Source organism: Pteropus vampyrus, unplaced genomic scaffold (assembly GCF_000151845.1).
Source record: "Pteropus vampyrus isolate Shadow unplaced genomic scaffold, Pvam_2.0 Scaffold25, whole genome shotgun sequence".
Taxonomy (NCBI): Eukaryota; Metazoa; Chordata; class Mammalia; order Chiroptera; family Pteropodidae; genus Pteropus; species Pteropus vampyrus.
Genome location: NW_011888806.1, coordinates 12,991,510 through 13,014,891, shown reverse-complemented (window position 1 = coordinate 13,014,891; position 23,382 = coordinate 12,991,510). Strand labels below are relative to the sequence as shown.

Sequence of the window (23,382 nt, the reverse complement as noted above, 5' to 3'; positions counted from 1 at the left end):
TTTATGAGGAACTGAAAGGCAACCAAGTATGACTAAAAGATAACAGGAGAGGAGGTGATGAGACAAGGCTGGGGAGAATGACAGCAACCAATGCTGGAAAAACTGAACACTGGGATAACTTTTATGAAAAGAAATTTAATAATATCACAAAGTTCAGTCCCACTGCACCAGAAATTCCTTTCCTAGGACTACAGCCTCATTAAACAATTAGAAATTTGAACAAGTCTTCATCAGGCATGAAGAGAATGTTTATCACTAACTTATCTATATTAGGAAAATATTAGAAATACCTAAACACTCCAAAAGAAGGGAATATATCTTTGTTATAGATTATAGAGCAATTAAATTTTTTTTGTAAGAATCTTTAAAGATATGGAAAAAGGTTTGCAATATGTAGCAATATCTATAAGCAAAACCACACATGTATGGTTTTGATTGTTTTTAAAAGTTCTACATAGAAAGAGATATGAAAGAATGGAACCAATCTCAGATTAAGAAGTACCAATCTATCTGATGAAAGAGTTAGGAGGTGCTAAATTTTCTCCTTAAAATTTTCTATATTCTAACTTTTCTACAATAAAAAACATAAAAAGTATTTTTCATTTTAAAAATTATATATGCAAAAACCAAAAACTGGAACAATTATACCACAAGCTATTAACAGTAACTATTTCCAGGTCAAGGAATTATGGGTAGAGTTTTTTCACTGTTTGCTGTTTCGGCATTTCAATGATCTATAAGAGTGTGTTGCTTTTATAATCAGATAAATGTTGTGTTTGTTTACCTATTTTTAAAATAACATACCCTGGTAATTTTGCTTTGGGATTTTGCAAAGTATTTTTTCTGGGTTCGAGCCAAGAGTTCTTGTCCACCTGCTATTGCCAATATAATGGCATCAGCCATGCGGTTATCATGTAAACAAAGATCAACAGCACTCTCAAAGTTACCCGTCAGCAAAGCCTGAGTGATTAAACCATCAATATCTGCAATAAGAAAATAATACACTCAAGTTACATAAAGCTTTTTGTTACAAGAAAAAATACTTCATGTATCAATTTTTATATGTACACATGAAGGAGGGGAAACTGTTAATTTCTGAAAATTACTGGTGATTAATTTCTAACACAAACTTTTGAGATCTACGGAAATATACTGAGATGCATAGAAGTAAAATAAGGTAAGATAACACATTTTCCAGATTGCCGCAACTAGAATAATAAAGGTCATTATACAGTTTCTATCACATCAGTGTTAGAACATTCCACCATTTCCAAGGCACTGATGACATATACTAAATGATAACTGAGTACTTCTTTACAACCTACTACCATCTGTGGCAATACATTTTCAAATTAAACTTAGGGACTATTTGCTTTCAAATGGTTAAAAAAAATTAGAAATCAAAACCAATAGATACTTACCCCCGCTGATGGAGATGTTAAATGTTCCTCTAGCTGAAGGGAGAAATTCTAATTCTTGTTTTTCCTCTTTAATACGCTAGAGAAATAGACAGGGCAACGACTTAGCCAGAATGAAACTGTGGAATAATTTACTGGCCAAACAAAATTTATATATGATTATTCACCTACTGACTAGATGACATGCCAAGTTATTCCAGAAAAGTTCTCAGATGCAAGTTTACACTAAGATCTATAACTTCCCTAAGAATTAACTTCTATTATACAATCATAAATAAAATCCAAGATTACCAGAAATGTCAAACGAACATAATTCATTACTGGTAGCTCAGAAATTATTGAAGCTGAAGAATCCTTGTTTTCTTAGATACCTCAACTAAATGTAGCCTGAAACACGCAAAATGTTTTTAATCATATTCTAGATATTAAAACCACCCTGCTTCTACATATCTAAAAATTTCTGTTTACTAGGTGTAGTTATAGAGTTTCTCTGGTTTTGACTGGATTAATCATGAAAAAAAAATCACTTGGTATCCTTAAATAAATGCAAAATAAACAGATTGTTTATGAATAAACTATGATTATAGATTTTGTGCTCTCTTCAACTGAGGCATAACTGGAACAGCTGATTAGTCTGGTAAAAATATATATAGTTCTGCTATAAATTTCTGAAACTACCTGTAAGACTGAGTAAAAATAAATTCAATATTTTCTTTTTTTAGAAGGAAATATAAGAGGCATATTGCTGACAAATGCTTTAAATGCCTTCTCTTCCACGCATAAAAATTCAAAAAAAGACAAAAAATAAAATTTCTGCACTTGTTACCTGCACATCTGAATGTAAAAAGCTCCTAGTATTCAAAGTTAGGGGCATTTTTTGGATTGAATAATCTTAGTGCAGAACACAGCATAGCATCATACGTAAATAATGCTAACTATTACAGGAGACTAATTATAACCTTAATTCTTTCCCCAACTAAAGAGAAGCATTTTAGAATTTAAAACGCTATCAAAAAATTTCAGAACTTAAGTTACTCACATTAAGAAATAAATCAGATACACATCTGATTAGAGTCACTAACAAACTTACCAAAAAAACCTCTTCTTTCTTTTAACTCAGACTTTTCAGATCTGCTTTCTAAAAACTATTGATATACCTTTATTTATGGATTTTTTTTTGAAATATACATAGGCCAAAAGATGCACAATTTATTACATGCTGAGTACCTTCAATGTGTAATCTACTATGTTTGAAAAACAAATAGCATCAGCAAGATAAAGGGGAAGGTTATACCTCCTCAAACTTTTTTTAAATACTCTGAAAGTATCCATTGATGACTACTGTTTTGTTAAAGACATATTATTACCTATTAATTCATGATTGTATTTCCAAATGGTCCTCTATTTGATAATACACAGTTAGTCTAGTTATAAATAAGTGAAAGTACATTTCTTTAATGCATGCTACAATTTTGTCTGGGTATTCCCAAAATTAGTTCAAAATTTTTGTAAGATTCCACACTCATAACCTTTATTCTCAAGTTAAATAATTGCTAGAAGACCTACTTCTAAGAAAAATGTTTTTTTATAATCATCTTCTAGTAGTCTAAATTTATTGATGAATTATGTTTATAATTTAGTAAATGGTTGTAAGAAACAATCCATAGTCAGGCTATCCCCATATCACAAAGAACAATGAAAAAGTCAAAGATGAGATGAGAAACAGTAACTCGTTGATTAATTTTCCAAGATGAAATATAATTAGAAAGAAAAGTAATCACAGAATTATTAGTGGTTAAAAAACCCAGAAAATTAAAAGGAAAAAAATTAATGATACAACTCTGTGTTCAAGGACTCTTTTAAACCAGTTATAAAAATTGTCAACTACAACTCAGAATATGTTTCCAGTAAATCATGACAATCAGTTTATTTAGTGAAATTTTCTTTACTTGGACTCAAAGTTCAAAAGACTAATTCAGAAGCCTACGCCACTCATGGTGGACCCTAAATATTAATGTGCCAAAAAACCCCATTAACTTTAGATGCGATGCAATGCAATGTGGATTTCTGAATAAAATCTCTTTTTCAGTTTGACATAATGATATCCATCAGACCAAATGAAGTCAATCTCACATCAATTGTTAATTTTAAACCATATAATCCAGAAGCTAGCTCATAAAACTAAAGATTTTAGAGATGATACCTCTGTCAAACTAATAAACAGACTCCTACTCTTAACATCTCTAAGAAAACAATGCCCTCCAACTTTATTTTGGAACAAGTAGTCAAGAAAATTTTCCATATTTCAATGTAAAATAAACAAGTATCATTACTCTTAACATCTCTAAGAAAACAATGCTCTCCAACTTTATTTTGGAACAAGTAGTCAAGAAAATTTTCCATATTTCAATGTGAAATAAACAAGTATCACATAACTTCCCACTGTAATTAAAAAATGAAAAAAAAAAAAAAATAAGTACCTCTCCCAAGAGCTGCTCTTCAGCAGCAGGGCTCTCTTCCCCATCACTCTGTGCTACTTGGTCAGAGTCTTTAAGAGCCTTTGGTACACAAAACAATTACAGAGGAAGTTGAAGAATATAGCATTAAAAGGTTAATAGTGAACAAGGAAGATAAAAGAACCAATAAACAACATTCAGAGCTAGTTTAATCACAAGAAGGAACACTAAGTAAATTTATTTGAGAAACACCATTAGAGGAAAAGCAAAGAGCCATTACTGCTGAGACTTTCTCTTTCTTTTCTACAAATGTCCCTCAGAAACAACCACCTTAATTTTAAGCATCTGAGTAGTCATTCATTTCATTTTTCCTCTTTTGGAAAATTCAAATACCATCAAGAAAAATGAATACTGTACCAGTTAAATTTATACTAATTTAAAATGAGAATTACTCACGTATTAAAAGATCTACAACCAGCCTTTACTTTTACACCATAAAGCAATAAAACAGACAAATTTCTTATTACATTGCCTTCCTTGTTATCATCTAAACCAAACCAAAATTTTAGAAGGTAGCTATTCAAAGGCCTTCTTACCACATCGGGTCCATCCACTTTGTTCAAGGCCAAAGCAATCTGAAATAAAAACAACAACTCGCCTACTAAATGGAATTCTATTTCAAGGTGTTTAGCAAATGTTCACCTCGTACTCCATTCTCATTGACAAAATCTACAAAAGGTTAGATTAGGGATAGTATGTTTAAGAAAATAACAAAATCTGTGTAGAACTAATTCTCAGTGGTTCTAGTTTCAATCACATGGAGTTCTACTGCTCATGTGTCATCTCACAAAACTAACCTCAAAACAAGCATGTTTTCTTCTACTTTGTTTTAAACAAAATAACTATAATTAATCTTTAAGAATATTTCTTCAGACACTCATTATGGAAAAGAACTGCTATTAGAAGTAGTCTGACAATCAAATTCTATTTCCTCATTTTTTGCTATCTGGTAGGCAGTAAAAACTTTCATATTAATATTTTACAAACCTAAAAAAAGTTACAGCATCAAGAAATTTAGACTAATAATAAAGTTAAATATAAAAAAATCTAAAGGAGTGATCAAAGACACGTAGCCAGTAAACAGTGAGGCTGTAATGTGATCCCAAGTCTGACATCAAAGGAGCACCAACTTTGATATGCTCAGCACACCTAGAGTGTGCAGTATACAACCTGTACCATATATGCAGCAACCCTGTAATGCTACAGGAAACTTGAGTCATTTTCAAAAAATGGTAAGGGCTAATATAAATTATACAAAGAATCTACAATATTTCTTTCAAAGTTTCCAAAGTCACTGAGTTTTTACTGGCATTCATGTCAACACTGTAGAATAATAAAGCCCATCTTTGAGAAGAAAACTATAAAACTGGAATATAATTTAAAAGGGAATCTTTTTTTAAGTTAAAATGTTAAGCAAATCACTTAGACTTTTTGTTTATTCAGGTTCAGTGCAATAAATCGTCCTTGTTTCAAAATATTTCCTAGTTACTTGTTAGCAGGACCAACTCAACACATAGTTTGGGAATTGTGGGCTAAAGGCATAAATACCTAGGGTAGAAAATTGTGATAACTTGAAATAGTACCTTATTTTTCATCATTTAAGCTGTAGTGAACACGGATGATCTTACTTGTATAAGCACAACCTTTTAACTTTTATAAAAGTTTACCTTCTTTCCCAGGTCTTCTTTTCTGTATCCTAGAAGTTCAAGGTATTTTCCACGAGAATCATCCTCAAAGTTTACCTTTAAAAAATACATATTCTTGAAATAAAGACCTGATTATAAAGGCCTAATCTTTAACTGATCAAATTTCAAGTAGAATTATTAAAAATTTCTAAAGTCTACTATATCAACTAGAAGGTTCACTATAAGAATCCAAAGAATAGTTTTTTTTAAAATAAGTTAAAACCATAATTTTTGTAAATACAAACTTATGTCTAAAGGTTATATGAATGCAAAATTCACACTATGTGGAACATTCAGTGTCTTAAAACTCTTTCCCCAACTAATATTTAATTATAAAATATAAAAGTAAACTCTATAATTTTAGAATTTAACCTAAGTGTATTCAACATCTATTTTCTTTGGAAAATTCAGTATTAAGAAATAGACATTCCAGTGGAGGCAAATGACCAACCAGAAAATTCTGTTTGTTATTCTACTGTCATAAATGCAGCTCAGTAAAAGGCATGAGAAATGCCGCCGACCTCTCTCCCCTCTACTTCTTCGTCTTTCCCTATTTTCCTTAACTGGATCTACTACAGAAATTCAATATTCTATTTTGTATTATACTTACATTTTTATTATACTGGGCTCTACATTCTAATTTTAAAATAGGTCTAGTGAATATTCTTTCTCTCAAATACATCTATTATATTGTTTTTTAGTGATTAAAAAAGTACTTCATATTAGCCTTTTCAAAGCAGAAAGAACTTCTGGCATAAAAAGTTAGGTCTCCTGCTTTTCATAAGGTTTAATTTCATCCTGAGGTTCCTGATATCACATTCTTCTAATCGTTTAATAGGAAGACAAATTTAGAATATAAAGGGACAGCTAAATTTGTAGATGAAATAAAACTGTTTTAATACCAACTTTACCTTCAAAAAGGACCACACATTTTTTTCAAACTCTGTCTGAGAAGCATCAATTTTCTTCTGACAATAATTGACAAATCCTTGTGACTGTACAACCTGCTGAAGCTGGTCCGATCGACTGAGGAATTCCTTTTCTGTTACAACCTGACTAATGAACACGTGTTGTTGCTGCTGCTGCTGCTGCTCAGCTCCCTGCTGAGACTGCATTTTGACATTCTCAAAGGTAACCAGTTTGCCTCCAAACTATAAAAGAAATAAACAAAATCAGTTTGAACCACAAGGATGTGGCCAAAGAAAGTGCTTATTGTAAACCTGCTAATGGAAACAACTGTGGCCTAAATATATACCACTTTGAATAAAATTAGCTGATACTCTCCCATACTCCACAATCTGACCCTAGCTTTCAATTATTATTCCTCTTCATACCACTCACTTTCTAGATAAAATTTACTATTTACTGTACCCCACAAGTTCTCACCTACTTGATTTTACTAACTTCCACATACTCAATACTCAAGGACCAGGAAAATGTCACCTTTTGCATCCCTGATGCCTAATTTTCTGTTCTAGGCTCTAAATTTTAAAGGATGGCAGAATATGCCATTCTTTCAAATTATACCATCTGACATAATGATTATTTTGAGCTAAAGACTACTTGAAAAGTAGCAGAAGCAATAAAGGCATTCTGAACTCTTTTCTTCCTGAAAGCAAGAGATACAACTCCCATGTGAGAGCTGATCTGCTATACCAGGTGGAAAGAAATATTCTTATCACAAGAAATGGGAGTCAAAGCCAGAGAACTCTGTACAAATGAACTGGTTCAATAACAATTATCTCCCTTTAGTTCCTCTATATATTTTATTTACTTTTCTACAATTCCCGTTTGTTCAACTTAGTATGTAAGCGCTTAGGTTTTGCTACTTCCTTGGGTCTTCATTTTCCCACGAGAGCTCTTATGTGTATGTAAAAATCTGTATGCTCTTCTCCTGCTCATCTGACTCATATTAATTTAATTCTCAGGCCCAGCTGAAAACTCTAGAAAGGTAGATGTAAAGCTCTGCCTCTGCTACACTTACAAAGGCGGCTCTGTATCTACTTTATTCTTCTATTTCCTACAGTACCCAATATCTGCCCTGCAATAGCAAGTAGACAGTTATATATATATATATACATGAAAAATAAATATAGGTAAAGAAACACAGGACCAAATTTGGCTCTTTATATTCAGTAATTTTTGTACAAGGATTATGGTCTTTACATAAACTTATCTTAATGTCTAATATATTCAAAGTGTTGATTATGTCAGGCATTGTAGGAAATACCAAGATATAGGAATATACAAACCACTATCCTTAAGAAACTTAACCTGAAAAAAAAAACAAAACTGGATATAACAGGCAAATGTGGTGCAGATAATACCATGCATGACATGAAACTTCACAGAAGGGCAAAGCCACTGGATTTCTCCAAGTTCTAGGGAAGTTTGGAAAAACTGCACCCAGAAGAAAGACCTAAATTGAGTTTCACAAGATGATTAGGTTGATTTATTTACTTAGTTCTATGTAATATTAATGTTACGATGTCATATAATTATAATAATGTAAATGCTGTTTGTTAATCATTTCTTAAATCAACCAAAATAACGGAAAACTTAAATAATGCTAATGAACACAATAAAAACATTTTTTAAATCTTAGTAATGTATCTCGGAAGCTAAGCAGGTTCGGGCCTGGTTAGTACTTGGATGGGAGACCACCTAGGAATACCGGGTACTGTAGGTGGGGAAAAAAAAAAACTTAGTAATGTAAAAACAATAATGTAATTTTTAAAATTAGAAAAAAAAATTTGGAAAGGTAAAAAATTGGAAGTTTATTTATTTTTATTCCCCTCTTTAGTTACCCGCCCCCCCGCACAACTTCCACCCCTGACCTATGGATGTTGCCCATTTCTCCTTAAGAACTAGATCTCTGAAGGCAGGGCGTCTCCTCCCACAAGCTCATAGCGCCAGATGCACCTGGTGCATCCAGGGGGCCCAGGAGGCCCAGCACACTGGGGGGAGGGGGCGGCACAGGGGACCTGGTGCATCCAGGGTATGGTCCGTGGCTCCACCTGGGGCGCAAACTCAGGACCTTCTGCGTGTAAAGCAGACGTGCTAACCGCTATACTATAGAGCCACCCCCAGAAGGAAGTTTAAATGCAACTAATTTAATATTGCATAGAAGAATTTCAACTAATAATATATAAAGTTGAAGAAGCTAGACAAGGACATTTAGGTAAATTATTTACATTTATGAAGATAATTACAAAAAGAACCAAAAATATAAAACGTCAGTAATTGTAGCCCAAAGATATTTGAGGAGGACATTGACATTCTACCCCTCATAGCCATAGAGAGGGTATTTTCATTGTACTTTATAGGAGGGAAGAGCAGAACAACACTTCTGGCCTCTCCCTGTCATTCACACTCTCTCGGGAGAAGACTGATTGACATTGCTTTTCAGGGAAGAAATGTAGGAAGCTTGCATCAGCTCTTAAGAGCTTCTTTTTTGTATTTGTCTTCCTGCACTAGTAATAGTCCACATAGACAAGTTACCTGCACCTTCAAAGGAAGCCCCACAGTACTGAGATCTGCCTATAACTAGATTGATAAGGCTTCCTGATATAGGGGCGAAGCTAAAAAAAAAAAAAAAAGTTTATTGAATAATATTGGGGACATAGAGGCAAACAAAGCAGACTAAAGCCCCTCTCATAGAACCCTATTCTAGATCCACTATAGTGGCATATTTAAACTATAGCCTCCAATCTAGCTTTTGGCAGCACTAAAGTTGATATTTTGATTTTCCATCTCTTAGTTCCAAACTCATATGGGAAAGAAAGGAGTGTTATTTATTGTCTTTATAATACTCCAATACTAGGGAGTGGAGGTGGGAAAATGGCCGGAGAAAGATGTTCACTTTTCATTACAAAGATAAATATATACTAAACATCTTCTATTTGTCAGCCACCATTCTAAACAATGGAAACATACCTGTGAACTAGACAGTCTCTGTCCTCAAGTAGCTTATATTTGGGGGTGGGGAGGGTACTTTTCTGCACATTTTGATTTTCTTTTAAATCTTATATATATATAATTTTATAATAACAAATGTTTTAATTACTTAAGGAAGGAAAGAACTAAATAGATGGTTGGTTAAAATTCAAAGTGGAAAGTCACAAACGAAAGCATAAATTCCAAAGAAGGAGTGCAGATAGAGAAGACCAGATAGGAAAGATGAGAAGACTAAATCCAAAGAATGGATTTATGAGGTATATAGTCAAAAGTCTACTCTAGGAAGATTAATCTAGAGTATGTAGTACGAATTAAAGGAGTGAAAGACAAGCAATAGATGGAATCATAAAACAATTCAGTGTGAAAAGATAAAAAAATGCCAGGGTAACAGCAATGTAAAAGGAAGAAAGAAATCCAAAAGATACATAAAGAGACCAATACCCGAACTTGGGAAATGAATATGAATGGGTAAAGAAAAAGTTCTGCACTTGGTTAATAGAAGAATGATAGCAAGAACTCAACAATAACTACAGAGGAGATGATTCATCAGTTTGGGGAAAAGTGAGTAGACAGAATTCTATGATGTGTATAATTCTGTTATGATGATAAAAAATGTGATAGAGAACAAAGTAATAAGTTTACCATCTTAATTTTAGGCATTATTACTAAGAGTCACTTTCATCATTATGTACAATAGGCATTTCATTAGACTGGCAGTAGAATAGCTAATAGCTTCATAACTGTAAGATCAGACAAGTTATTTAATTTCTCTGTGACTCTTTTACCTGCAAAATGAAGATAATAGTAGCTATTTTATAAGGTGGTTGTGAGAATTAAATGAGTTACTATATACTGTATATAAAGATGACACACAGATGACTAACAGATAGATAAAAAGATGTTCCACATCATTAATCATTAGTCAAAACCACAACGAGATTATTACTTCATAAAATTACCATCTTAATAAGGTGGGGTGGGAGGGTGGATGATGTGAAGACTGCACAATGTTAATGTACTTAATCCCACTGAACTGTATGTTTTAAAATTGTCAAAATATTAAGTTTTATGTTACATTAGGATGGAAGTAATCCAAAAAACAGACAATAACTTGCATTAGTGAGTATGTAGAGAAATTGGAACCCATGTGCACTATTAGTGGGAATGTAAAATAAAAACAGTATAGAGATTCCGCAAAAAAATTTTTAAAAAAAATTACCATAAGATTCAACAATCTCAATTCTGAGTATATATCCAAAAGAACTAAAAACAGGATCTCAAAGAGATATTTACACACAAATGTTCACTACAGCATTACTCATTATAGCCAAGAGATAGAAGCAACCTAAATGTTGAACGGATAGAGAAAATGTGGTGTATATTTATACTATGGGATATTATTCAGCCTTTTAAAAGAAGGAAATCCAGCCACACACCACAATATGGATGAAATGTGAGGACATAATGCTAAATGAAATGAACTAATCACAAAAAGACAAACTGCATGATCCCATCTCTGAGGTACCTGAAATATCAAAGTCATAGAAACAGAAAGTAGAATGTGATTACCAAGGGCCAGGGGAGGGAAAAATAGGCAGTTGTTGTTCAATAGGTGGAGAGTTTCAGTTTTACAAGATGAAAAAGTTTAAGAGATCTGTTGCACGACAATATGCATATAGTTAATATACTGTACTGTACACTTAAAAATGGTTGATGGTAAGTTTTATGTTGTTTTTTACCATAAAAGAAAAAACTGGCAATTAAAAAAAAGCTAGAAGAAAGGGAAGAAGAGAAGGAAAAACACAACCTCCTTCAAAAAGGAAAAGAAACAAATGGAGGAGACATAGAAAAAATGGCCAAGTTTAATAAGGTTAGGGTGGGAGGGTGGATGATGTGAAAGTTGTACGATGTCAGTGTACTTAATCCCACTGAACTGTATGTTTTAAAATTGTCAAAATACGAAATCTTGTGTTACGTATATTTTACCACAATTTTTTAAAAAAGGGAGTAGGTCCCACTTTTCCTGAGAAACCATTTTAAGTGATAAAAAAGCCACAGACACATCTCAAATTCAATCTTATTCCATCTGAGTGATCCTATAATAACACGTTACTATGGTAAATCCTTTGTGATTATGGACCAAAAAACAATCCACCTACCGAAAAAGAAGCACCAACAGGCCTTCGGATCCACTTAGGTGGCTTCTTAAGAGGCAATACTATGCTATGCTGAGCAGTCTGCTGAGGAATTTGTAATGGAGGAAGGGGCTGTCCTGTGCCAAAGGGATCAAGATTCCCAAAAGATGATGAAAGCTAAAAAAGAGAGAGAGAGAGAGAGAATTTATAACTTTTATAAGACTGACTATATGACATGTTTTCAAGTCATATTCAAGAAATTTATTCTTCATAATTATCTAATTTATCAGTATATTGATCGGTAATGTCACTCTCAAAATATTTACATAATAAGATGATTTTTTTCAGTTGTTATAATAAAAAACTGTAACATTTCCTACTACCTTGTCAACTTGTTTCTGCCTTAAACCATCTGTGCTCCCTCCCATGATAGAATAAACACTGATACGCCCATCAAAGGAAGCAGCTGATAAGACAGCAGGATTTCTGGGACACCACTGAATATCAAAGCACCACTGTGTATTGGTGGGAAGTTCATATAATACCTAGGCAAAAAAAAAAAAAAAAAAGTCAGAAAACAGTATATCCACTTTATACTCAAAACATCTGAATGGATACAATCAACAAGTAGAGCTTAAATATTCTCTTTTAGAAAGTATCTGTAGCCAGAAAAAATTTTCTTGAAATTTTCTTAAAATTTCAAGAAAAGTCCATTATGACAGTCTATTATGATAAAAGAAATGCTACTTGAAATTTCAACCAGATTTGGAATAAGCACATCTTAAACACTGAAGTGTTTCCATTTTTATCAAAATGTTATTAATGGATGCATCTGAAAGAACAGAACACTCTATCAGAATTAACTTAAACTCTAAAAGATCAGTTGTGTTCTATCCAACTGTTTTTCCTTGTCAAGAACCAAACACCTATATTTTGACTATTTGAAGACCAAACTTAAAAAATTATCTTGAGAAGGAAGAATTCACTGAGAAATTTGGATTTTAGTCAAGAGATAAAACAGGTATACATACATCATTCTTATTACTGCAGAATCGAAACATAATTCGGCAAAGAAATTTTCTTTAGAAGGAAAATATGAAAAGACTGTAAGAATAGCTGATATAAAAACTTGACAGTGTAATAATTATTGCTAACTCAAAGTTAGAGTGATGGTAATTGATGTTCACAGGAGCACAGGTTTTGTGGCTTTAAGAAATTAGTCAAATTATATTGGGGGAAATTACTTCATAAATTATATAAATGTTTAACCACTATGCTATACACCTGAAACTAATGTAAAATAATACTGAATGTCAACTGTAATTGGAAAAAAAAAATTTTAGTGGTTAAAAATAAATAAAATATAATAGATTGTGGTAATGCTTGGATATATCTGTGAATATACTAAAAACCATTGAATTGTACACTTTAGATGGCTGTTTTTTTAGCTTTACTTTTGCTTCATGTGACATTTACAATCATGGTTTACTTTATTGGAAAAACAGAATTAAGCAAAAAGGTATTTCGCCTGCTTGCTTCTGATGTTTACACATTGGGTAAGATTCAAAGCTTCATATTTGAATCACTTGTGTATTCTTAATTTGCACTTGAATAAAAGTCTACTAAATTTTTTTAGTTGCACTAAAAAAAATCCAAGCATACAAAACTAATCATATGCAAAAATTCATTATATTAAATTACATAACTGAGAATATTAGAACCGTAATTTCCATGAATTTTGAACTCACCTGCGAAGGCACAGTGTAAAATGCAAGACTTATTATTTGGTCTACAAATCATGTGAGGCAAAACTTATTAATTTTTTCTCTTGTCTACTATAACTTTAATGTTACTAAATTCTTACAGACATCACTGTATCTGAAGACTTGAAATCACAAATCGAATAACAAAAGTGTTTTTATTTTAATATTATAGATTAAAACCTATTCAAGACATTTTATTTTTACGAACATTCCATCATGGTAACTAGCAAAACACTTTCATTAATCTAAAAATTTAGAAAAGGTAAATATTTAAATGCTGTAATTAAAATCTGTGGTCTCTTGTCCAATACTAAAAGAGAGGAAAATCATTAACTATTAAAAATAATAAAAATAGTTAAAAGAAATTTTTAGTCCACAACCCAAAGCAAATAAAATTACATTTATATAACATTTATATTTAATAAAGTTAAATTTCCTACATCCAAATTTCTATGGGTAGAACATGAAAACATATTATAAAGCATTACATTCTTGCTAGATAGTTCAGAAGAGACATTAAAAACCTATATGTACTGATTTCCAAAAGTCAAAGAGGAATTTCAAGAATAGTAAAACAGGAAAAGACCCAAACTTTGAACACTCCTACTCTGAAGGCACTGATTTCCAAAATCTACATGTTAAATAAATCAAACTAAGTATTTCTGAATCTAGGTAAACACCTTATGGGGTGATTACTAGTTTCAAATATACTATTTCAATGACTGATTTTCCCAGATGAAACAGCTGAGCTTAGATATTTCTGATAAAAGTATCTGCTAGATTAACACTTTACACATACCTCCATCTAGGACATCTAAGGATGTACTTAACTGTAAAAATGCACTAAAGAACCCATATGGAAAATTTCTTATTCAGTTAAAATATTATGATAGCTATAGTTTAAAGACCATTTCCTCCCCATACCTCTCCTGTGTTTGGGTTGGAGCAGAGAATCTTAGCATCTTTTCCACAGCTGAGCAACAATTCAGGATCTGCCATGCTCCAAGCAATTGCTAAAATTCCCCTTATAAAAAACACAAAGAGATGGAGAAATTTTTAATCTTGAAAACACCAAATCTCCAAATTATTTCTGTCTAAACTTTAGGGGCTGCTAATAGAAGAATAATTTCATGTTATCTTTCCGGAAGCAAGTGAGTAATGTGTATGCTCTTTGATCATTACAAAGATATTCTGTATAATGTGCAGTGTATGATAGCAAAAACTAAAAACAAATGCCCAACGACATGAACTATGTAATAATAAATTACAGGTCATCTTTAGATGAGAAAATGTGTAGTTAAAAATTATGTTATAGACAAAAACAAATAAGCTCATAGACACAGACAACAGTATGCTGGTTACCAGAGGGGAAGGAGAGTGGGGAGGATGAAGAGGGTTAAGGGGGCCAAATATATGGTGACGAGACTTTGGGTGGTGAGCATACAATGCAATATACAGATGATGTATTACAGAATTATATAGTTGAAACACATTAACCAATGTCACATGAATAAACAATTTAATTTAAAAAATATTTTGTAGACATCTATTTCTTAGTGTTATATGGTGCTCACAATTCATAAAAAATGGTCAACTGTGTGTATTAATTTGCATAAAAATATATAATTAAACATTTGCATAAGTGGGGCTATATATATATAAAGATATGCACAATAAAATGTTTTACCTATGACTTTGTAAATTAAACAAATGTCTGCCACTATGCTGTATATCTGAAACTAAAATAATATTGAAAATTAACCTGGATTGAAAATTAAAAAAAATGTTTATCTCTGGATGAGTAGGAAATTTAACTATTCATATTTTCTACTTTTTGTTTACATTTTCTAGCTTGTTATGAGACCTAGCATATGAAATATTTTTAATTAAAAGAAAAAATTTTAAATTTGTCTCATAAAGAAGTATTATAGATCTAAATATGAAAAATCTGATTTTTACAGTTCTTTTTGTGTTTTAATAACTTTTGATTTTTTTTATCTAAGTATTACAAAAGCAACATTTTTGGTAAATGTTCTGAAAATTCACATTAGAATAAAGAAAATAAAAATCCCCTGTATCCCACCATCCAGAAAAAAATATTAACAGCTTGTCTTTTCTACATCATGCCTTTTTTGTTTAGAGATAGAAAGTTAATACTCCACGTACCATGAAGAAAAATACTAGAAACTAGAATTTAAATACCAGATACTAGAAATACTACTAGAAAATACTGGATACTAGAAAAAGCTAGATACTAGAAAAATATTAAAAATTAGAATTATGTTTGCATATTTCTTAAAAACATACAAATCACTATACCTCAATTCTCCTGAAAATGTTACAGTAGTTCTAAGATAGTTTTTTTAAATTTCCGAAATAAAGATAAGCTTCATTATCAGTGTATATTTAATGGTGTTTTTCTTTCCCCAAAAAGCTGTTTTTGATATTTCTTAACATCTAAATCATCTCAGAATCAGGAAATTGTGGTATAGGAAAATGACCCAAATTGCTTAAGAATGACTTTCATTTCCAACAGTTTATTTTTAAAAAGTTAAAATATTATAAGGCAGTTTGATTGATGTATATACCCTTATACCCCTCACTTAGATTCATCAATTTGACCACATTTACTTTACTGTCTCTGTCTCCGTCTCTCTCTCTACATATACACTGATTGACCATTTGAGAATTTATTGCTGATATCATAACACATCACCCATGTACTCAGCTCTAGGGAAAAGAATATTCTCTTATATTACCATAATAATATACTGAATATACTTATTATTTATAAGCAATACTTTAAGATATACAGTCCATATTTAAATTTCCTCAATTGCATCAATAATGTATTTTTTATAACTGCCTTTCCCCTTTAGAATCCAATCATGCATGTCAAGAATTCCAAGGCATGTCAAGAATGCCTTCTTAAAAATCTGTATCATATTTAATATCACATTTTAAAGAACATTTCGATTCTGAGTATTAAAAAACAAATCACAGAATTGCAGAACTGGAAGGGACTTTTTTTTTTTTTTTTGGAAGGGACCTTAAAGGTCATATAATCCAACTCTTGCATTTATTAGAGGGAGAAAAATTGAGGATAGAAAAGTTGATCTGCTCCTGGCACCCTGTATGGTTTTGTCTTGCCAAATTATGATCATTCTTAAAATTGGCAGTAGAATATAGTGTTAAGAGCACGACTCTGAGACCAGAATGTGTGGACTGGAAGTCAGCACCTGACTAGTTATGTGACCCAGGCCAAGTTTAAGCTTGCTGAGCTTCAATTTCCAATCTGTAAAAGGAGATAATAGTATCTACACCACAGGTTATAAGGATTAATCAAGCTAACATTTAAAGTGCTTGCACACTTTACATGTTATATAAGTGTTAGTTATCTTCTCACTACAATGTAAGCTCCTTCAGGGCATGGATTTTTGTCCATTACATTACTGAATCCCAGTACAGTACTTGATGGAGTAATGTTCAATAAGTATGTGTTAAATGAATAAATAAAACCTTATCTAACATGAGAAAAATATTAAAACTTCTCAGAATCACCCCTTCTTTACCAGAAAGCTGAATGAAGCACATCATCTGAATAGGATTACATTTTGACCAGACTCTCTTCTCCTTTATAAGAAGCTCAAAGAGAGGTCACAACTTTAAGACTTCTTAGTGTGTAAATCCACTACACAGGGGAAAAGGGGATCTAAACTTTTAGTTTATATATCCCTAATTAGGAAAAAAGAAAAAAAGCCCAACATTACTAATCTCTTGTTTAAAAACATTGAAAGAATGTATATAAACTCTCTAGGTATTTGAATATCAATGACAGGAAATTTGCTAAATTACTAATTAAATTTAATGCTACTAAAACTAACATGAGAAAACTCATATCATTTGAGAGCATCCTCACATTTATTAAAATTGAAAGCAGAATGAACCACCTAATTTTTCAAAAATGTTTGCTTTTAAATTGAAATAAAAACTTAGAAATAAAACAAACTTTTCAACTGCTGCTTGACATTGAATGTCATGAAAGACTAAGTATGATGACCCTAATAAAAAGCAAATTGTATAATGTCAAGATTCGTCCCAAACTGCTGTGATATACTGAAATTTGATCTATTATTACTTGAAATAAGTAGTGAAAAATCTGCTACACATTTTCATGTTGTTATGATATGATCTGGCTAGAGAAAATCAGATGACTAGTACTTTAAATAAAAACTAACCATTTATATTTATACAAGATAGAGACAAAGTAGATTCCCTAACTGAATAAAAATCATCTGATAATTCAAGTAGTAAGTAAATATGTTTTAAAAAATAAACAAATCAAGTTCCTTGGAAGAGCAACATGATACCTGGCATGGTTTTCCAGGACATGAAGTGGAGAGGAGGCAAAGCGAAGATCCCACATCTGGATCACTGGTAACCTATCATCTTCAGATGCAAGGACCATCTGAGTAGCAACATCAGGATGCCACGCCAACCCAGAGCAATGCATCTGCAGATAGTTAAGGCTCACATTTTATCAATCATATTACCTTACAAAAAGCCAAAATGACCGTAAGGAATATGCCTTTGTTGAAACAAACAGTAGAACACATCAGCACAGGCTTAGTTTATTTAAAAACCAACCTTCTAAAACTATTAAATTTTATTAAACAGTATTAAACAGTAGTCTTAAAAGTGAAAAATTTAAATGTTTTCAATTCATCCAGCTATTTGATGTATAAAATCATTCTGAGCCAAAATAATTCTATGCCAAAAATATGTTTTCCTGTCAAAATAGTAACTAGGAGGAGAGTTTTATGTAAGTTTAAAATTTAACTTTCGGAAAAATAAAAATAAAGAAAGATTTTAATAACAAAGAAAACCCATACCTTCTATTTTTATCAGAAAAATCAAGAGAGACTGTCTAAAGCAACAACTACCAATTAAATTTTCACCAGGGGATAAATTAACATTGAGAATTATTTAGAAGTATTCTAGAAGATGACTAAAATGCTTACTGTATGCTTTATTCCACTGAAATTTGTTTTAAAACTCCCGAGTCATTGAAAAATAATACCCTGAAGAAAAGTTTCTAAATAGCTTTTTGTTGTTACTGTTATTTTAAAATTATACATGTACTCTGATTTATGCAAACTTGTTTTTGAAAATGTAAAACCATACCAAGTACTTAAAAACTAACAAAAATAAGACCTTAACTGTGTCTAAATTATCTTATAGCAAATGATGAAACAATATTAAGAAATTTGTAAGGTCAAAACTTAATGTGCACTGGGCAAGTGAGAGAAGAATATTAGCTCACTTTACAGTATTTGATTGGAAGAGTTGAAGCCAAGAGTTTAGAAACTACACGTTCACAGCCATAAAATTACTAGCAGGAAAAATCTGTATATTCTAGAAAAAGCCAAAGATGAATTAAAAAATTGTTGTAATGCTTTGAAACAACGAGCAAAGCAAAACAACCAGTGCATCATGGAATAAGCCCCTTGATTAACCAATCTCTCATCATTAATAATAGTCAATATAGTTTATTGGGAATTTTATTATTTTCCTCAAGGAAAACTCCTCTCATTCCAACATGATTAGTCCAAGATAGGATTTGACTTTTTAGAAATCTGATTTGTTGCCAAGTCTGACAAACAATATAAGAATACCTACAGCAGAAATACGTGTTCATCACAAATCAATCATATACTTACCCTGTTACTATGATCGCTGACTTTAATGATAGGTTCATTTTTTCTAAGATCCCATACAGTGGCCCGGCCACTGGGACTGGCTGATGCTAAAATATGCTGAACTTGTCTGTTCCACGCAATGCAGCTGATATCTTCTGGGGGCTATAAGGAATAAACTATTAAAATCTATTTCTTAATTATAATCAAGTTTAACTACAAAATCTTTCTTTTTTAAAAATGGATTACTTAAAAATTTGATCTATTCATTCACAAATTTGCTTTACATTCCTAAGTTTTCAACATATCTAAGAAAACCTATCTGTTTTATTCACTACTGTACGTCTAGTACATCAGTCTCTGGCAGATGGCAGGCACTGAAAAAATATTTGTTGTTGAAGGACTTCAACTGATACTTTGAAAAAACATATTTATTAAGACTACTACACTGAAGGAAAATCAATGACATCTAAACATTGATTTTATCTTTTTCACCCAGCCCCCCTCAATCCTCCTCCCATCTGTCAACCATCAGTTTGTTCTCTGTATCTAAGAGTCTGTTTTTGTTTTTATTTTGTTTTTTTTGATTCCACACATAAGTGAGATCATATGGTATTTGTCTCCCTCTGGCTGAAAAAGGGTGAAGGATTAAGAAGTATAAATTGGTAGTTACAAAACAGTCATGGGGATGTAAGTATAGCATAGGGAATATAGTCAATAATATTGTAATAGCTATGTATAGTACCAGGTGGGTACTATAGGTCTAGTAGACTTATTGAGAGGATTGCTTCATAAATTATGAAAAAAAAAAATACAAATAAACATTGATTTTTAAAAAGTCTATTTTGTGTGAAAAACTGAAATAATTTAAGTGTAGAACCGATTTTGTTCTTTTGATTATACCAAAATTAATGTAATACCTGTGTTTTGGCTCCTGGTGTCATTGGAGCTGTAAAATTGTTTAGATCCCAAATGTAGATTTCAGATTCATTAGCACCAGAGGCTACCAGATTAGTCTGCAATAAGAAATAATTAATAACTAAACAGCATTTACAAAAGACCTGTCAGTTTTAGGACATACAATTTTTCTATTTAATTAAAAAAGCAAAATGTAGGAATTCCTACATAATATACATAACAATCTAAAATTTATATGTGTTTTTAGAGAAACGTATTATAAAATTCTATTTAACTTAAAAAGATAATATGTGTACTGACATTTTAATACAAGACATTAAAAAATAATTACATGGATAAATTCTTAAAACAATCATGCAACCATTCGGAGATTATCATTTGTGGTTTTGCATCTCTGGAAAGAGATCTGATTGTAAGAGACAGAAACAAGTCAGCAATTATTGTTTTCAGACAAATAAATGAATCCTAAAATAATAGTATCTATCTCAGGATACTGCAAAGCCAGCTTCTAGAGCCAGATCAAGATAGGGCTAGTAAAATCTCTTGTCTTAAATCCTTATGTAATTCTACCGCATTTACACTCAACCTTGTTTCAGGTAGCAATATTTATAGGTTATCTCTGTTGCATACTTTTAGAGTCAAAAAGACCCTAAAATGAGCTTTGTGTATCAACCTTCATCCTTTATTGTTCACTCTCATAAATTCCTCTCTGATCAACATACAACTACGAAAACAGAGGAATTATATGGTAATAGCCACTTATAATCTACAAGACACTAACCAAAAAATCAGTAGCTGTTTAATTCAATTAACAAAGGAACTAGTTTTCTACAGAAGAGATATCAAAAACTGTAGAAATTAGGAAGTTTGGGTTTTATATTTTTATATTCTAAGTATCTACTTGTAATACAAGAAAAATAACTAAACTTTCTTAAGATAATATTTATTTTTTGGTTGTTATACTCTAGTATCCTATTAATTGAAGATATTTATTAACCTACACATTTATATAATTAACATTTAGTAATATTTATGATGGCAACAGTAGAAAGATTCCTTAAATGCCTATTAATTAAATTTGCACTATATTTGTGTATATTTCTAATTATTTGATAGAGCAGTAATCTCTTTGTCACAAAACCACAAAATTTCTCAATTAGTAAAACAGTGGATTAACCCAGGCACCACAGCACCAACCTAATGCTGAACAAGCACAAATTTTTAAAAGGCAAGGTTTCCAATCTTTGGGGTTCCTACCATTTAAAAAACGTCCAGTCAGATGCGGTGATATATCCAGACTTCTCTAAATTAAACCCATCAGCCAGATCATGGAGTTAGTATTACCTATCCTGAACCCAAGTGTGAATCCTTCATTCCTCAAACAAATATATTCACTCATCAACCTACAAAGGCACATATTTTTAGCTTTTGGTTCCAAGACTTAGGCATAGTAGATTCATATACTTATTTCACATAAGCAGCACATGTCTCAAGAATTATGAATAAATGTCAAAAGTCTAACCTGGAAAATGTTCACATCCAAGGCTCTCACTGGGCCGGTATGTTTGTCATTCTGGGCAATCACTACTTCCTTGTCTCCAGCTATAATTTTAGAAGGATCATAAAGAATAATATTTCCATTTTCACCACCTGCAATCAGAACTCCAGAGATATTTCCCTTGGAATCCACCTTATGAGGACCCCAAATCAACTTGTGGTACCTGTAAGAGAAAACAGGTAAAATAACTCATTTTTTAAATCAAATAAATGTAGAAAAGAATTTGAAATTAAAACATTGCTTCTCTTCTATTCCTGACAACTGCAAGATTTGGTGAAATGGCATTTTAGTTTTTATTTATACTCGTATGTGCATATTTGATTTTGTAATCTTAAAGAATAAAACAACTCTTTTGTAAAGGTAATATAGTGTGATTACACATGTCAAAAGATATGGGCTTTTAAATGGTTTTACCATTCAGAAACTGTGAGACCCTGGGGAAGTTACTTAATCTTCCTAAGCTGCTTTTGGTTCATCTCAAAAATAGAGTTCCTTAACCATTTCCTTAACTCTATTTCATTACAGAAGTACTCACCAACAAGTGGTCTGTTAGTAAAGGGAGTGATCTGTCATTTTTTAAGAAAAAATAGTGTATTCTGACAGTAGAAAAGTGACATCAAAATTATGTCTATTATGACAAGTACCCCTAACTAGTGGAGAATGATTTGGCATGGAGATGAAATATGAAAGTGGCATGGAGGTATATGATGACAGACAATGAGATGGTGGTGAGTAGAAAAACTGCTAGACAAAAAGTATCTGGGATTCACATCACAATGGAAGAGCTCTGAAGAATATGAGTGGTCCCTTAAGACTCCACGATTTGAGCTGTATTATGTTAGCTAAGGTACAATCTCTTCACCAAAATCTGCCAAGCTACTGAGGCAAAAAAGCAATGTTACTACTCAAATGAAAGTGTACTTTCTCTGCATTACAAGGAGTAAACAGCGATTGAAAAGTTGATCCAAATATCTACTGTATCAGGAATCATGTTAGTAAAATTCTCTGTGAAATGTACTTTCATATCTAGGTTAAGTACAAGAAAAAAATTAAAACAACCTACCATTTTGAGATAATCACTATTAATGTCTTAATGGTCATATCCAACTAACTACTTTTTTCTAGTCATGCCTCTCTTTTTGTAAACAGGTAAGATAAAGGAGTTAAAAGAAAGTAACTCTACTATATGTATCATAAGGAAAAGAATACTAGAAACTAGATCCTTTCCTTCCTGTCCTACACATAACAGTCGACAATAAAAAAAAAAAAAATCAGTTGACATAGACTCTTTTTCCATAGAAATTCACTCATATTTTTTCACAAAATATTTCATATCATTGATGGTATTCTTTGCAGTTTCTAATAGCATATTTTTAAACAAAGTAGGCATCGATCACAACATATAATTAAATATCATTATGTAAATTTAAGGTTGAATCTCATACCTGTGAGAAGAAGAGAAAGTGGCACAAGATTTCATATCCAAGGATGGATCAGAAAGGTCTAATTCAAATATCTCAAGGGAAGCATTAGTACTAAATGTTGCATCCAACTGCTGAGCAGATGTTCCTACAGAAAATACATTTACGGTAACTACGCATGCAAAAATAAAAGACTCAGAGAAAACCATACAAAATAGAAATTAAATGCATGTTTTTCAATTATCTCACTCATGAGTGCTGTATTAGTGGCTGAAATCTCAGCACATATGCCACTGAAATGTTTAAATTACTATA

General features: G+C 31.8%; 1 protein-coding gene across 20 annotated transcripts in view; it reads right to left on the bottom strand.

Annotated features, from left to right (window-relative positions):
• SEC31A (SEC31 homolog A, COPII coat complex component) overlaps nucleotides 1-23,382 on the bottom strand; it is a 61,648-nt gene that overhangs the window by 28,116 nt on the left and 10,150 nt on the right. For 12 of the 20 annotated variants that reach the window (XM_011356354.2, XM_011356356.2, XM_011356357.2 and 9 more), the window contains exons 3-16: nucleotides 23,092-23,215; nucleotides 21,611-21,809; nucleotides 20,091-20,186; nucleotides 19,195-19,335; nucleotides 17,845-17,987; nucleotides 14,399-14,498; nucleotides 12,095-12,256; nucleotides 11,736-11,888; nucleotides 6,531-6,770; nucleotides 5,602-5,676; nucleotides 4,471-4,509; nucleotides 3,899-3,976; nucleotides 1,422-1,497; nucleotides 805-983 (exon numbers count right to left, since the gene is read on the bottom strand). In XM_011356354.2, coding sequence (XP_011354656.1) covers nucleotides 805-983; nucleotides 1,422-1,497; nucleotides 3,899-3,976; nucleotides 4,471-4,509; nucleotides 5,602-5,676; nucleotides 6,531-6,770; nucleotides 11,736-11,888; nucleotides 12,095-12,256; nucleotides 14,399-14,498; nucleotides 17,845-17,987; nucleotides 19,195-19,335; nucleotides 20,091-20,186; nucleotides 21,611-21,809; nucleotides 23,092-23,215 — 1,805 coding nt within the window. The remainder of the gene's footprint in view (nucleotides 1-804; nucleotides 984-1,421; nucleotides 1,498-3,898; nucleotides 3,977-4,470; nucleotides 4,510-5,601; nucleotides 5,677-6,530; nucleotides 6,771-11,735; nucleotides 11,889-12,094; nucleotides 12,257-14,398; nucleotides 14,499-17,844; nucleotides 17,988-19,194; nucleotides 19,336-20,090; nucleotides 20,187-21,610; nucleotides 21,810-23,091; nucleotides 23,216-23,382) is intronic. The other 8 variants (XM_011356358.2, XM_011356365.2, XM_011356367.2 and 5 more) reach the window with 2 other exon arrangements.